The following is a 17,697-nucleotide window of genomic DNA, read 5'->3' as shown; positions in this document are numbered from 1 at the left end:
TGTGATTAATTCAATAACAATGTGTATTAAAGTAACAGAAGAAAAGGCAGACAATATAATTAAATTATGTAGTCGGTTAATTCTCAAAGAAGAGATTACAATAAGAGAGTTTGCACAAGTTATTGGAAAATTTTTAGCAACGGAACCAGGTGTACAGTATGCACCATTATATATAAAGTCTTTAGAAATTACAAAAGATATATTATTAAAACAAAATTATGGAAATTTTGATGCAAAAATGTCTTTGTCAGATGGAAATATTTCAGATTTAAATTGGTGGGTTAATAATATAAATAGTAGTTTCAAACCAATGACTTTAATAGATCCGAAGTTTATTCTTAACACTGATAGTTCAAACACTGGTTGGGGTGCAGTTGTGCAAGATACATTGTTCGAAACCAAAGGGTTTTGGTCATATGAAGAACAGAAAAACCATATAAATTTTCTAGAGCTTAAGGCAGCATTTTCAGCATTAATTTGGTTTTGTTCGTCAAGAAACAACATTCATGTAAAAGTGTATCTAGATAACATGGTCGCAGTGAATTATATTAATAAAATGGGTGGCCGCATTGTAAAGTTAAACAATTTGACAAAGGAATTGTGGATTTGGTGTATACAAAGAAAAATTTGGGTTACTGCTTGTCATTTGCCAGGAGTTGCTAATATAGAAGCAGATAGACTATCGAGATCAATAAATGTGGATATTGAGTGGAAATTGCATGATGATGTTTTTAATATTATTGATTTTTTATTTGGACCACATGATGTTGATTTGTTTGCATCAAAATTTAATCATCAATTACCACGTTATTTCTCTTACTTTCCTGATAAATATGCTGAAGCAGTAGATGCTTTTTCTGTAAAATGGAGTAACATTAATTGTTATTGTTTTTCACCTTTCAGTCTGATAGGGAAGATATTGCAAAAGGTGGACCAGGATCAAGCGGACATGACATTAGTGGCACCATTGTGGAACACTCAGAACTGGTTTCCACAAATACTTCATCGGATTGTGGCACAGTCATTTATAATAAACAGTCGAAAAAATCTTCTTTATCAATCCCAGAATCCAACAAGTGCCACCTCCAGATGCGCAGTCAAAGACGACTTATATTGCTACATATGGACTCTTGTTTAAAATAAAAGTATCTTTAATGAGTTTTTATAAACAAAGTTGTATGGTACATTAAAATGATAATAGTAAAGAATGTGCATGGGTTGTTAGATTGGTCATTTTAGAGAAACTACAGCAAAATAATGTGATATATCAAACCGTTTTAATCACAATAAATTGAAAAACACATTCATTTACCAGTTGCATGAACTGTGACTTATTCTGATTAAGATGATTTAAGGAATTGATGTTTCCTTCAAAGGGAGAAGACTCGATCAATGCCTATTTGGCCCTAAATACTAAAGCTATACTCTGAAAGTAGGATAAGAAATCGTGTTTGATTTATCTAGAGTTAATTTCAATTACTAGCACTGAATTGATACTGCTTCTGATGAGCTGCTAGTACCCGAGGGTATAATCAGCTCAGTACTCAGTGTTTCAGTTCTGACATAATTTATAACATACTTTTATGACATTCTCCGATATTAAAAGAGATGTAGAAGATACAAAAGGCATATTCAAACTGACCAGTCGAAAACAAACTGGCATCGCCATGACAAAACACAAAAAAATGACCAATTAACAAACAACAGTCTACAAAAAATAGCAAAGAAAACTAAAGACTGAGCAAAACGAACCCCACCAAAAACGGTGGTAGTCTAAGGTGCTCCGAAATGGCAAGCAGAACCTGCTCCACATATTGCAACCGTCGTCTTGCTCGTGTAAGTACAAAATTTGGGATACGTCTAATTCGGGGATGTTACATTCGAGGAAAAGAAGACGGGGTCGTTGTAACAACAATTGAAAAATATCAGTCGTTATCTGTAAAACAGATATCCCAAATCTGTTAAAAAAACTCGTGATTTCGTACGCTAAATATTCGGAACACTTGATTAAAAAACTTCCTTGTAAGTAGCAACCTCAGAAACTAAGGGACCGAACTCCTTCAGGAAAAGTGGCTATTTCTTTCGGTTATATAGCTCCAGGCGTATTTTAGTATGTTTATCCCTGGTTTATAAATGTTTCGGTTTGAGCGTTCCTGATAAAGGTAAATCTATAAAGGCGCTTTCGACGAACGAAATGTATTAAGTGTTATGTTATTTAATCATAAGGAACATTTACAGTATTTTACTCTTTTGACATAAGCGTCATTGATATGAACATTCACCTGAATTCTTAGTTTGAACAATATTTTATTTTCAAAAATTGCACAAATTACAATTATAAAATAGAAATACAAGGATTCTTTAATTAGACTTTAACATTTTCAAATGTTCCTCGAAGAGAAATGGTTCGAAAAGCATAATGACATTAATCCAGAGATAACTTGTAGTCACAGAAGTCATAATATGTGAATACTTTATGATTGTACAAAATGCTTGTTTGCTATAGCAGTAGTCACGCATTTTCAACATCGTGTTTCTCTTTGCCCTATGGCTGCTTGAAATTCTAATTTACAAATGACTTAAAAAATGCAATAGCGAAGAAGAAACCAAAAGGGACAGTATTAGCTATTTCATTCCAATGTCATGCATCGTCTGTTCTTATTTTCCGGGAATATCTTAAATCAACGGGACTGATAGATCAAAACTTAGCCTATATGTTCACTGTTTGGATTTACAACAAAATTTATATCCAAAATTTGGATGTTTTTTTTCTAAGATGTAAGATTTCAAGTTCTACAATTTACAATCATCATCTTCAAACATTTTATCTTAAAAAAGAAACTTATGAAAACTGAATTTGCTATAAATTTCATCACACTTGAAATTATAATACGGATCCTGTGTCTACGATTCACTTGCATTCTGACAACGCTCAGTTCTTCTCTTTGTTCCGATAAAAGAGAGAATAATAAAGAATTACCTCAACGAACGAAGTTTTGCCTCTAAAATTTTGCAGATGTGTATCAACGCGACAAAATTAGAGTAACCGGGAAAGGTCTTCAGTGTAGACGAGAGTACGTAGTTAACCAATTTTAAATTCTCATAAATCAATTTAGAGGGACGCAAATCAAAGTAACAAACGAAAACTGAGGGAATCGCATGAACTGCAAAGGGAGCGAGACCGGATGAATAGACAGGCCTGATGGTAAGTGTTTCCTGTTATGCATACATTAGAACATAAGGCGAAGCAGGACAGTGTCAGATTGTCGTTAGCGAAGCGTGGACAGAGGATATGTATTTCAATCGGATTAAATGTATCACAAACGTGATTTACATTCAGATACTAATAGACACTTCTATTTTATTGTGAATCGGAAATGTACATTTTTTTTGGCTTTAAAATTCATAAAAGATACTATTTTCATTATAAGATATAACTTTTATTGCAATTATCATTTCATCTCCTAATTTTTTAAACCGTCAAAATATAATTTTGCTTCGTTCAGGGGAGATCGTCAAAAGCAATGTTTTAAGCAACTTTAAACATTTAAGTAAGTTTACTTACTTGTATTGCAATACGGTTTAGTTTCGACCAGGTTTAAGCCTAAGACAAATGGACAACGCAGATACAAATATTTGTTTTCGAAAGGGACAAATATTTACTTTAAAAAACCTTCACTGATTCGAATAAAAAGGTTGTCTTAATCTGACAACATCAATGTTATTGACAACATATGTGTTTTGTTAAAAGGACTTGTTATTCAACATACATTCGGCATTCCTATGGAAACTAAATGTGCCCTTGTTCTTGTCAACTAGCTCTGGTATTTTGTAATGTGGCAGAAGAACAAAAAGAATCTAGCATTATGTTTTTAACTGTATGTTTCGCTATACAGATAATGCCTTGTCACTGAAAAAACCGAAGTCTGGTAGATATGCTGATTGCGCATCTATCCCATTGAACTAAAATGGCCAATGAATAATACCACAAATACAATTTTATTGAACCTATATGCTGAGAGTACCATGAGATGCGCACGCAGATCGTAGAGGTCACTAGCGTGTTTGGTCTTATGAGGTCAAGTCATGGAATTTATCCCTCTTCTGTTTATTTGAAAATAATGGATATCTTAATTGTTTTTTACTGGAAATTAATATATTTGTGACATTTGGAATACAAACTTTACGATTTGATATAGTTTTTGGATGGATTAATATTCTAACGATGTAGCTTGTGATGGATAATTTGTCACGTTGTCAGCATACATTTGTTAATGACATGGCTGAACATTCGAGCATTGACTCGGTATCGGAACTTTCTGGCACGGGCAAGACTAGTTCAAAAAGTGACAATATTTTTAGCATTATGAATGACCACAGGCAACTTATTTCGCCAAGTTATGATAACAGTATTAGTGGGTTTCAAGCAAGCATTAAAAACATTACACAAAATTGCTGGTTTGGTTCTGTTGATTTAAAAGATGCATATTATTCTGTTAGCATCAATGTCAAAAGATAGGAAATATCTTAGATTTTATTGGAATGAGGTTTTGTATGAATACACTTGTTTGCCAAATGGATTAACAACAGCACCGCGAATTTTCACAAAAATTTTAAAAGTTGTTTTTTCAAAACTGAGAAGTAAAGGACATTGCAACACACCATATATTGATGATAGTTTACTTGTGAGCAAGACCTTTTCTGGATGTCAAAGTAATATAATTGACACAGTACAATTATTAGATCATCTTGGTTTTACCATACATCCAGATAAATCTGTACTTCAACCTACTCAAATTATTGTATTTTTGGGTTTTGTGATTAATTCAATAACAATGTGTATTAAAGTAACAGAAGAAAAGGCAGACAATATAATTAAATTATGTAGTCGGTTAATTCTCAAAGAAGAGATTACAATAAGAGAGTTTGCACAAGTTATTGGAAAATTTGTAGCAACGGAACCAGGTGTACAGTATGCACCATTATATATAAAGTCTTTAGAAATTACAAAGGATATATTATTAGAACAAAATTATGGAAATTTTGATGCAAAAATGTCTTTGTCGGATGGAAATATTTCAGATTTAAATTGGTGGGTTAATAATATAAATAGTAGTTTCAAACCAATGACTTTAATAGATCCGAAGTTTATTCTTAACACTGATAGTTCAAACACTGGTTGGGGTGCAGTTGTGCAAGATACATTGTTCGAAACCAAAGGGTTTTGGTCATATGAAGAACAGAAAAACCATATTAATTTTCTAGAGCTGAAGGCAGCATTTTTAGCATTAATTTGGTTTTGTTCGTCAAGAAACAACATTCATGTAAAAGTGTATCTAGATAACATGGTCGCAGTGAATTATATTAATAAAATGGGTGGCCGCATTGTAAAGTTAAACAATTTGACAAAGGAATTGTGGATTTGGTGTATACAAAGAAAAATTTGGGTTACTGCTTGTCATTTGCCAGGAGTTGCTAATATAGAAGCAGATAGACTATCGAGATCAATAAATGTAGATATTGAGTGGAAATTGCATGATGATGTTTTTAATATTATTGATTTTTTATTTGGACCACATGATGTAGATTTGTTTGCATCAAAATTTAATCATCAATTACCACGTTATTTCTCTTACTTTCCTGATAAATATGCTGAAGCAGTAGATGCTTTTTCTGTAAAATGGAGTAACATTAATTGTTATTGTTTTTCACCTTTCAGTCTGATAGGGAAGATATTGCAAAAGGTGGACCAGGATCAAGCGGACATGACATTAGTGGCACCATTGTGGAACACTCAGAACTGGTTTCCACAAATACTTCATCGGATTGTGGCACAGTCATTTATAATAAACAGTCGAAAAAATCTTCTTTATCAATCCCAGAATCCAACAAAAGAGCATCATTTAGTGAAATTACGATTAGCAGTTTTCAGGATATCGGGGAAATCTTGCAAAATTATGGATTATCAAAAGAATCTTCCGAAATCATCATTGCATCTTGGAAACCAGCTACTCGACAACAATATTGGACATATTTCAAAAGATGGTTGTTATTTTGCAGTGAACGAAAAATTAATTCATTTAAAGCCACTGAGTTAAATGTTTTAGAATTTTTAACTTCGTTATATAAAATAGGTTTAGGTTACAGTGCTATTAATACTGTCAGAAGTATGTTATCTTCATTTATGTCTGTAAATCAAGAGAAAACTGTTGGGCAATGGCCATTGATGAAGCGCTTTCTAAAAGGCATATTCAATCTTAAGCCATCATTACCCAGATATCAAAGAACCTTGGATGTTGAAGTCGTGCTTAAATATTTGAAGACATTAACACCAGTTTATATGTTATCTTTACGTGTTTTATCATATAAGCTAGTTACATTGCTATTATTGTTAACAGGTCAAAGGTTACAAACCATTCATAGCTTAGATTTAGATGATATAACTGTTACAGATAGTAACATATATATATAGATGTGAGAAGTTTATTAAAATGTTCAAAGCCAGGGAGGCATTTACAACCAATAGAGTTGCCAGCTTTTATTGAGGATAATAGTCTGTGTATTGTAACTGTTCTAAAAGAGTATTTAGTTAGAACATCATGTTTTCGGTAAACCCAAAAATTAATCTTGAGCTGTATAAAACCATAGTCTCATGTGTCTAAAGACACTCTTGGACGTTGGGTTAAGATTGTTTTGCAAACGTCTGGTGTAGACATAACTATATACAAACCACATAGTACTAGATCAGCAAGTACATCTGCAGCACTACGGTGTGCTACTTCAGTAGATACTATTTTAAAAGCGGCAGGTTGGTCAAATGAATCAACATTCAGAAAATTTTATGATAAACCTGTATCTAAACAAAATTATAATGATAATTATAGTGTGAAGGTTTTGAGAAGTCATATCTTATCAAATTCTGATAAGTCTCATGTATAACATGAATAATGATAATACATATGTTAGATTTACAATCAATGACATTTTAAAGTTTAACATAACATGTGCATATGTCAATGTATGTTTGATTTACTTTACTTTTGTACTTTGATAGAATACAAAGTTGATACAACATCTTGTTTTTTTAAAGCCTGAAAATAAATAATGATTGATGAGGCTGTAATAAATTACAGTGAACATGAGTAACAGATCACATATCTCTGAAATCTCATGGTACTCTCAGCATATAGGTTCAATAAAATTGTACAATTAAATGAGACTTACCTTAAGTCGAAATTTGATTGTAATTTTGTTGAACCTATTTATGCTGAGAGTTAACATGCCCTCCCTATCACTCGTATTCCCACCCAGTTTTCTTTTGGTGTATCATGTGCTTATGTGCTCTGTTACATTCTCTGAAAAGTAACCTCTACGATCTGCGTGCGCATCTCATGTTAACTCTCAGCATAAATAGGTTCAACAAAATTACAATCAAATTTCGACTTAAGGTAAGTCTCATTTAATTGTACAATTAAATCTGAAATTTACATATAGAAATTGACAATGAGTGTCGGTTGAGAAATAAACTTTACGAATGAGATGATCTCACTTTTCCCAATGTGAACTTTTAATATTTTTTTTTTGCAACTTTCCAGCAGCGCATGCTTAAAAATAAAAATAAGAAGATGTGGTAGTATAACCAAAAAGACAATTATCTACCAGAAACTAAATGACATAGCCTTAAACAACTATAGGTCACCGTACGGCCTTCAACAATGAGCAAAACCGATATCGCATAGTAAGTAAGTTTATTTCTCGCAGTTTATACGTTATTCCAATACCACAGGGTTGCGTTTTCTTTCAAGCTCTCTGTGAAAAAGGGTTGCTTACAGGGATGTTGTTGACCCAAGGGTGCTACCTTTTGACGTTGGAGTCGTGCCTTCGAATATTTTACTGACGATGGTGACATTACTGAAGGCAACTTGTCATTGAATACTTACTTGCCATGAGTTTCCTTAGCATGTGCTTTCTTATATACTTCAATATATAGTAGCTGAGAAGTACCCTGGCTAAAAGTAATAAATAGCCTGTATATAGATAAATGAACGTAAGAGCGTTTCTATATTCCGTCATCTGGGTGTTAGCTCTCAATTATGAAATTATAATCTGAAATGTTTTTCAGTTGAGCGTGATCTGTAAACCTCCGCATTTGCACTACCAATATACGTAATGAATCGATCAATTATATTCACTCATTTATGTTTCAGATCCTGCAAATTTGATATTTTCTGCTTTTAAAATTCCTTCAAGGTTGAATTGCATTGCATATATCAAGTATACTTTTTCAGTGTCAATTTATATTTAAGTGAAAGAAAGAAACGAAAACTGTTAAGGCTAGTTGACTCATAAAACAACTTTACATCATGTATACGCAACAGATGAGACATTCAGAACTTGAATGACAAACTAAGGACTAAGAAGCGAAACTAATCAAGTAAGAGTTTACTCTTTTCGTGCGCTCTTATTGATAGCTTCACCCTTGATCATTCCTTTCTTTATCAAAATTGTCATTTGAATTATGCTGATGTTGTCTATTATTATTATTATTATTATTATTATTATTATTATTATTATTATTATTATTATTATTATCATAGCGATTTAATGCCCAACTAGATTTACTGATGTCAATAATCCTAGTTTGTCTAATCGATTTACTGATTTCAATAATCATAGTATGTCTAATCGATTTACCGATGTCAATAATGCTAGTTTGTCTAATCGATTTACCGATGTCAATAATCTTAGTTTGTCTAATCGATTTACTGATGTCAATAATCATAGTGTTTCTAATCGATTTACCGATGTCAATAATCCTAGTTTGTCTAATTCATTTACTGATGTCAATAGTCCTAGTTTGTCTTATCGATTTACTGATTTTAATATTCCTTGTTTTGTAAACCATTATTGGTTAATGTCCAAGTTTGTCTTACCAATTTCTGATTTGTCTGTTACGGATCTACTGATACTTAAAGGTTGTACTTCTGTAAATATAGACAAAGCAATTTCCCATAGGAACTCCTTTTACGGCTAAAATTGTACCACTTTTAATATAAAGTTTCGTAATAAATTATATCCTTGAATGGAAAGCTCATATGCACTACTATTTATTTCAAAGGTCAAAATATAGGGCTGTTCGGCATATTTTCAACATTTATATGACCCGAACTTCTAAGACTTTAAACTTATACTAAAATTCTGTACTACCCATCTCTTCACTTTTGGTCTTCTCAGAATTCAATTCAGCCGGTATCCATGTGTATTCAAACTGGTAGCATTCCTAAGTGATATTTCTACGAGATGAAACATAAAGATCATATCCGGGAACCAGTAGGTAAAAAAAAATAAAATATCTATGAATATTATATATCTCCCCAAAAGAGGCGTGGTTTGTGAAACAGCTGTATTTACAAAGCGCAGCCTATAGGGTGAATTAAGGTAACTCCCTCCGCCCAAATCATGTCTATGCTGTTGTTAAAAGCGGCAACATTATTAGAATTGAAAAGCTGATACATTTTCCACCAAAAAAGATACTGCAATTGTAAAAGTTTGACCATTATTTGTAATCAATTTCAAGAGACATCTCTGATATATCAATTTATCAGATGATTATAATATTTAGTTAATTTGTATAGTTCAAGTGATAAGTTATGACTACTCTCGAACGTCTTGAATTTTTCTGTAGTGTTTGGTGGTCGATATTTACCCCAATCACAGTACTCGTGTTCACAGTACTCGTGTACAATTTGTCGAGGTTTTTTTTTTAGAACATTAACGTAGGATTTACTGACTTGATTATATATGTCAACTATCTTACATTATCTCCCATTGGGATAAGTAAATAATACATTTATAATATTATAATTGTCAATATACACACGAGTAAACAATGAAATTCTTTTTTAAAAACTTAGGCTTTATTACCAACATGCTCAGGTATATGTCACTTACGCAGTTTATCAACAGTATGTGTATACCATGTCATTTACTGTTCACAATACGAGAAACAATACACCTTATGACTGTTCCTATCTTTTGGTTTGAGCTGATATCAAATGTTTACTCCTCCACGGTCTTGACAAATTTTATGTATTTACATTTACACTTTCTCACACTAAAACAAACTAAAACTAAACACGAAAACAAATATTTGCAACCTTTCTATTCCATTTCCAGTTAAAGGGACATTAGCTGTCAAATTCATGTTCACCGATTTGACTCAAATTCTCATATTTTTTTTAATTTATAACATACGTAATTGTATTCCTAAATTACAAAAAGTTTGAAATAAACAATCAACAATGCTGGACTCGATAATATGTATCCACATTTCGTGTGTATTTTTGTCTAGACGCCATCTTATTAACCATCGAGATGACCTCCGAAGACTGCCGACGGTCATATAACACGATATAAACATTAATATAGATATAAACAGGTAGAGACCACGTGAATATTTCTTAGTCTGTTTGGTTTCATATTGTAGTTTAAAAAGTTTGTTTATCATCGTTTTTACCTGTATAAGAATGTTTTTTTGTGGATCGAATCAGTCAACCAAATGGTTCATCTTTGTTTCAATTTCAATGTTGACATTCTTTTTTTTTAATAGCTGAATGCATGCGTAACCCATGTCTAGCTAAGGGTTAAATTGAAGGTCACATGAATACGGATTTAATGAGGTCGAATCATTCACTTGCAAGTGAATAATACATCAGCGATGTTTCTTAGCCTATTTTGACAAATTGAACCAAATTGCCTGCTAAAAGCGAATTATTATTTCACTATTTCACTTTCATTTATGATTGAACAAATTTTTTTTTTCTTCTATATTTCGTAGCTAATGCCCCTTTAAAGAAAATGTCAAGGCCTATGTCTGGAAAGGTGCGTTTTTGTTACAGGAGCAACACGAGGAATTGGTAAAGGTATAGCATTACAACTAGGACAAGCTGGCGCTACAGTCTAGTTTACATGTAAGTTTGATCGTCTGTGAAAGTTTTATATCTGCCAGCAGGAGATAACATACAATCTTCAAGTCAGTGAAAGGTCGATTTGAAATTGAACTTGAGCTGAATTGGCCTAGTTACTGACGAGTTTATTGCCCTTGTTCGGTTTTATTCCGCTGTGAAAACCATGTATTGTGTACATACTTCGTATTCAGAAAATGTTTAGATAAATAAGTATTGTAGATAAGATTAGTAACATACGATATGATTTCGTATAAGTTTTATTCTATACTTTATTTGGTCTGTTTTACTTTTTTGATTCGAGCGTCACTGATAAGCCTTTCGTAGACGAAACGCACGTCTTTAAACCCGGTATCTTTGATGAGTTTATGATTACGGACTTTGTTTTTGGTATATATATATATTTCCACAGAACTATTATAAGTATTATATTTTCTTCTTACTATGTGAAAAGTAAAATTCAGTAAATTGACTCACGAATAAGAACTTGATTGCTCATAGAAGTTGATAAGGTGAGTGCTTTTGCATTAAAGAAATAACTTTTCGTTTACACAAATATTTGTTTAATCTTTACCTGTTATCCGACCCATAGAAAGTAGCCATTGAATATGATAAGTTACCTGTCGGCAAGTACAATGTCAAGCTTAATATTATTAATTTTGTAGTTCGATTAATGTTATCCTAGTCCCAAATGGCAGAACAATGTATGATGAATTGTGGTTCTTTTCAGACTTCCCCTGCTGATCACGCTAAAAGAGCTTAAATTTTCAAGAAATCGATGATTACTTTTTGTATTTCTTTGCCTTTAGAACCAAATTATCTGTATATCCCATGATCTAATCGTCTGCAGTCTATTACATTTTTCATAATTGTCTTCCGACTTTTGCCTAAAATGTGTAGATAAATTGGAACTTAAATAAAATGTTATGCAAGTGGAAGGTTATGACCGCTATAAATATGAAAATAAGAAGATGTGGTATGATTGCTAATTTGATAACTACCAGCAAGAGACCAAATGACGTTATAACATAAACGGTATCAATTTTACGTAGTTGTTAGCAACTAAAGGTCACTGTACAATATTCAGCAATGAGCGAAATCCATACCTTAGAAGTTCAATCCACTGCTTCTACCTACCACTTTAATTGCAAAAAGTGCCTGTTCCTAGCACAAGAGATGACAGACAATAATCAATTGTTCGTATAATGATTGTTGTACTTTTTTTTTTAGACAGACCAATACATCTGAACTATACATTTTTTATGAATAAAGAATAAAGCTTAGTACTTTCACCATTGCATATTCCTTAAGGGCATAACAATAATACATATATGAAATGGTGGATTCCATTAAATTCTGACAATAAATTATGAATGTACTTTAAGAACAAATTGAGAATTGTAAATGAACCGTCATCGATAAGACAAGAAAAACAATCAAGCAACAATGATATTTTGACATTTTTTATATTGAATTGTAGTATTCCTGCAATGAGGGTTAATATAAAATCAATTCGGTTGTGACCCATGTTTTGAATAATGAAAGAGTGAGAGGACAGTATGACAAAATGCGAAACAATCCAGAAGAGAAAACCAACGACCTGATTTATGATAAAAACAATAAACGAAAAAAATATGAGACACAGCAACCATCAATGTTATTTAATGCAAAATTAACCTCTTTACAGAACAAATAAAATAAAGAGGCATATGTCTGGAAAAGTGTGTATTGTTACAGGGGCAACAAGAGGTATCGGTAAAGGTAAAGCATTACAGCTAGGACAAGCTGGTGCTACTGTATACATAACAGGTGAGTACAATGTTTTGTGACAGGAACAACAAGGGGGATCGGTAAAGGTATAGCATTACAGCTAGGACAAGCTGGTGCTACTGTATACATAACAGGTGAGTACAATATATTTTGACAGGAGCAGCGACAAGAGGTATCGATAAAGGTATAGCATTACAGCTAGGACAAGCTGGTGCTACTGTATACATAACAGGTGAGTGCAATGTATGATGAGTTGTGACAGGAGCGAAAACAGGTATCGGTAACGGCAATCACACCACATCTTTTTATAAATTTTTTTTTCAATCTATAATTAGATTGTTTTTCATATAGATAAAAGAACGACTTAATATCATCACGTGACTGTTTGCTGTAGACAATAATGGCTAGATCTATGGCTGGTAAAGTATGTATAGTGACAGGAGCAACAAGGGGAATCGGTAAAGGTATAGCATTACAGCTAGGACAAGCTGGTGCTACAGTATACATAACAGGTGAGTACAATGTATTGTGACAGGAACAACAAGGGGGATCGGTAAAGGTATAGCATTACAGCTAGGACAAGCTGGTGCTACAGTCTACATAACAGGTGAGTGCAATGTATGATGCATTGTGACAGGAGCGACAACAGGTATCGGTAACGGTATAACATTACAGCTAGGACAAGCTGGTGCTACTGTATACATAACAGGTGAGTACAATGTTTTGTGACAGGAACAACAAGGGGGATCGGTAAAGGTATAGCATTACAGCTAGGACAAGCTGGTGCTACTGTATACATAACAGGTGAGTACAATATATTTTGACAGGAGCAGCGACAAGAGGTATCGATAAAGGTATAGTATTTCAGATTAGACAAGCTCGTGCTACTGTATACATGGCAGGTGAGTTCAATATATTGTGACAGGAGCAACAAGGGGGATCGGTAAAGGTATAGCATTACAGCTAGGACAAGCTGGTGCTACTGTATACATAACAGGTGAGTGCAATGTATGATGAGTTGTGACAGGAGCGACAACAGGTATCGGTAACGGCAATCACACCACATCTTTTTATTTTTTTTTCAATCTATAATTAGATTGTTTTTCATATAGATAAAAGAACGACTTAATATCATCACGTGACTGTTTGTTGTAGACAATAATGGCTAGATCTATGGCTGATAAAGTATGTATAGTGACAGGAGCAACAAGGGGAATCGGTAAAGGTATAGCATTACAGCTAGGACAAGCTGGTGCTACAGTCTACATAACAGGTAAGTACAATGTATTGTGACAGGAGCAACAAGGGGGATCGGTAAAGGTATAGCATTACAGCTAGGACAAGCTGGTGCTACAGCCTACATAACAGGTGAGTGCAATGTATGATGTATTGTGATAGGAGCGACAACAGGTATCGGTAACGGTATAGCATTACAGCTAGGACAAGCTGGTGCTACTGTATACATAACAGGTGAGTACAATGTTTTGTGACAGGAACAACAAGGGGGATCGGTAAAGGTATAGCATTACAGCTAGGACAAGCTGGTGCTACTGTATACATAACAGGTGAGTACAATATATTTTGACAGGAGCAGCGACAAGAGGTATCGATAAAGGTATAGCATTTCAGATTAGACAAGCTCGTGCTACTGTATACATGGCAGGTGAGTTCAATATATTGTGACAGGAGCAACAAGGGGGATCGGTAAAGGTATAGCATTACAGCTAGGACAAGCTGGTGCTACTGTATACATAACAGGTGAGTGCAATGTATGATGAGTTGTGACAGGAGCGACAACAGGTATCGGTAACGGCAATCACACCACATCTTTTTATTTATTTTTTCAATCTATAATTAGATTGTTTTTCATATAGATAAAAGAACGACTTAATATCATCACGTGACTGTTTGTTGTAGACAATAATGGCTAGATCTATGGCTGATAAAGTATGTATAGTGACAGGAGCAACAAGGGGAATCGGTAAAGGTATAGCATTACAGCTAGGACAAGCTGGTGCTACAGTCTACATAACAGGTGAGTGCAATGTATGATGTATTGTGACAGGAGCGACAACAGGTATCGGTAACGGTATAGCATTACAGCTAGGACAAGCTGGTGCTACTGTATACATAACAGGTGAGTACAATGTTTTGTGACAGGAACAACAAGGGGGATCGGTAAAGGTATAGCATTACAGCTAGGACAAGCTGGTGCTACTGTATACATAACAGGTGAGTACAATATATTTTGACAGGAGCAGCGACAAGAGGTATCGATAAAGGTATAGCATTTCAGATTAGACAAGCTCGTGCTACTGTATACATGGCAGGTGAGTTCAATATATTGTGATAGGAGCTACAAGGGGGGTCGGTAAAGGTATAGCATTACAGTTAGGACAAGCTGGTGCTACTGTATACATACCAGGTGAGTCCGATATATTGTGACAGGAGCGACAAGAGGTATCGATACAGGTATAGCATTACAGCTATGACAAGCTGGTGCTACATTATGCATAACAGGTGAGTACAATATATTGTTACAGGACCGATAAGAGGTATCAATAAAGGTATAGTATTACAGCTAGGACAAGCTGGTGCTACAGTATACATAACAGGTGAGTACAATGTTTTGTGACAGGAACAACAAGGGGGATCGGTAAAGGTATAGCATTACAGCTAGGACAAGCTGGTGCTACTGTATACATAACAGGTGAGTACAATATATTTTGACAGGAGCAGCGACAAGTGGTATCGATAAAGGTATAGCATTTCAGATTAGGCAAGCTCGTGCTACTGTATACATGGCAGGTGAGTTCAATATATTGTGACAGGAGCGACAATCGGGGTCGGTAAAGGTTCAGCATTACAGTTAGGACAAGCTGGTGCTACTGTATACATACCAGGTGAGTCCGATATATTGTGACAGGAGCGACAAGAGGTATCGATACAGGTATAGCATTACAGCTAGGACAAGCTGGTGCTACATTATGCATAACAGGTGAGTACAATATATTGTGACAGGACCGATAAGAGGTATCAATAAAGGTATAGTATTACAGCTAGGACAAGCTGGTGCTACAGTATACATAACAGGTGAGTACAATATATTGTTACAGGAACGACAAGAGGTATCGATAAAGGTATAGCATTACAGCTAGGACAAGCTGGTGCTACTGTATACATAACAGGTGAGTACAATGTAACAAATGATTCCATTTATAAAAGAACATACCTATTGGCGGTACGAGTGGTGATGGTACAATAACCCGGGATAACATGTTATTAGATCAAAATATTAACGTTATATCATAGTATTTTACAGCACAATGTACCCAAGACATTTTCACCAAATTACTCTTTCTTATTCATCAGCTCTGAGGCATTCATTTGGACATGGAAGAAGAAGATAATCACAATTTAAACTGAACCTCTATCGACAATTCAACGATGAATTTCTATTTTAGTTAATGAAACATATATGTTTGATGTTGAAATTGATTAGAATTTAAATGGATTAAACATGAAAAATAATACAATCGTAAAATATCGTACCTGTACTAGAAACTATTTGGACTAGTGGTGCCAAAGTCTTTTTGATATGATCAGTATTCTTATATTTTTTCCACAGGAAGAACACTAACAGCCCCTAAGGGAGACCCAGTGGGAGGTTCATTAACCGATACGGCTAACGAGGTAAATTTGGTTTCTTAGACTGTAACTTATGGGGATGAAGTATACTTGTCTGCTATTGGAGGATGGATATGTATATAAAAACGACAACACGTACATCCAATGTGAAAAAATTATCATGTAATTTATAAATGAAAATCAATTTGAATTCTAATTTATTGGCAATATTAAAGTCAGGGAAAACAAAAGCAAACAAAAACAAAAACTAAAATGAATTAAGAATGTTAAACAATTTAAGATAACCATATTTTATTTGAATTATTAGATTGAGAACAGAGGCGGGAAATGTATTCCAGTGCAATGTGATCATTCCAAAGACAGTGACATTGAGGAATTATTTAATCGTGTGTCTAAAGAACAAAATGGTCATTTAGATCTTCTAGTCAACAATGCATATGCTGCTGTAAAAGTACGTTCAAATGTTGTTATATATTTTTTCGCTCACCTGAACTTTTTGAGCTAAAAAACGGTATTAATTACGATTCAAGGCTCTGTTACTATATAAATAGATTATAACAGTAAAATGGTTCTGACATGCGCACTGTAACTTTAAATAACTTTTGATTAGTCTCTCATAATTCTATTAAAATGAAATTAATATTTTTTAAGATGTTTTTATTTTATTGTCTAACGGTAATGCATCATTAATGGTGATACGTAAATAAACTATCATGTATGTTTTAAAACAACTTTACAGCATATTAAGTTTCGATTGAATGAACGGTGGATGTTCAAGCATAAAAACATTGATAAGTTATGCTTAACTTAGAAAGCCTACAATTGGTTGTTAAGTGCGTTTATGATTTGTTATAGAGGTTATATTTGGTGATCATGAAGCAATTTGTTGTCTTTGCTTGATATGACATGCTCTATAAAATATAAAAATAAGGAGATGAGGTATGATTGCCAATGAGACAACTATATACCAACGTTCAAATAAAGTGGATGTAAGCAATTATAGGCAACCTTATGGCCTTCAACAATGAGAAGAATCCATACAATATAGTCTGCTATAAAAGGCCTCGACATGAAAAATATGAAAAAATTAAATTGAGAAAACTAACGGCCTAATTTATAACAAAACAATTAACGAAAAACTGATATGACAGACATGAACCAACGACAACCACTGAACTACAGGCTCCTGACTTTTGATGGTTCTTTTGATTCTGTTCCAGTTTTTACTTTTCAACTCTTTACACTACACTTCCACACAATCTTACCTATCAAACAAAAGTTTTCCTATTTAATAAAATGGTCGTTTGGTAAATTT

The 17,697-nt window shown here is 33.7% G+C and overlaps 1 protein-coding gene across 11 annotated transcripts in view; it reads left to right on the top strand.

Moving 5' to 3' along the window:
- Nucleotides 1-17,697, top strand: part of LOC127701572 (dehydrogenase/reductase SDR family member 1-like) — a 106,990-nt gene that overhangs the window by 83,042 nt on the left and 6,251 nt on the right. Inside the window, exons 1-4 of one of the 11 annotated variants that reach the window (XM_052205534.1) lie at nt 12,672-12,725; nt 15,875-15,922; nt 16,363-16,427; nt 16,690-16,833. The exons of 1 other annotated variant lie outside the window; for it this stretch is intronic. In XM_052205534.1, the coding sequence (XP_052061494.1) occupies nt 12,674-12,725; nt 15,875-15,922; nt 16,363-16,427; nt 16,690-16,833 (309 nt within the window). In that variant the 5' untranslated portion in view covers nt 12,672-12,673. Of the gene's footprint in view, nt 1-12,671; nt 12,774-12,820; nt 12,869-12,918; nt 12,967-13,490; nt 13,539-13,683; nt 13,732-14,251; nt 14,300-14,444; nt 14,493-14,918; nt 14,967-15,396; nt 15,445-15,874; nt 15,923-16,362; nt 16,428-16,689; nt 16,834-17,697 lie in introns of those variants that run through there. 9 more of the 11 variants (XM_052205531.1, XM_052205530.1, XM_052205536.1 and 6 more) reach the window with 9 other exon arrangements.

Source organism: Mytilus californianus, unplaced genomic scaffold, assembly GCF_021869535.1.
Source record: "Mytilus californianus isolate M0D057914Y unplaced genomic scaffold, xbMytCali1.0.p SCAF_5, whole genome shotgun sequence".
Lineage (NCBI taxonomy): Eukaryota > Metazoa > Mollusca > Bivalvia > Mytilida > Mytilidae > Mytilus > Mytilus californianus.
This window is presented reverse-complemented; position numbering and strand designations above follow the sequence as displayed.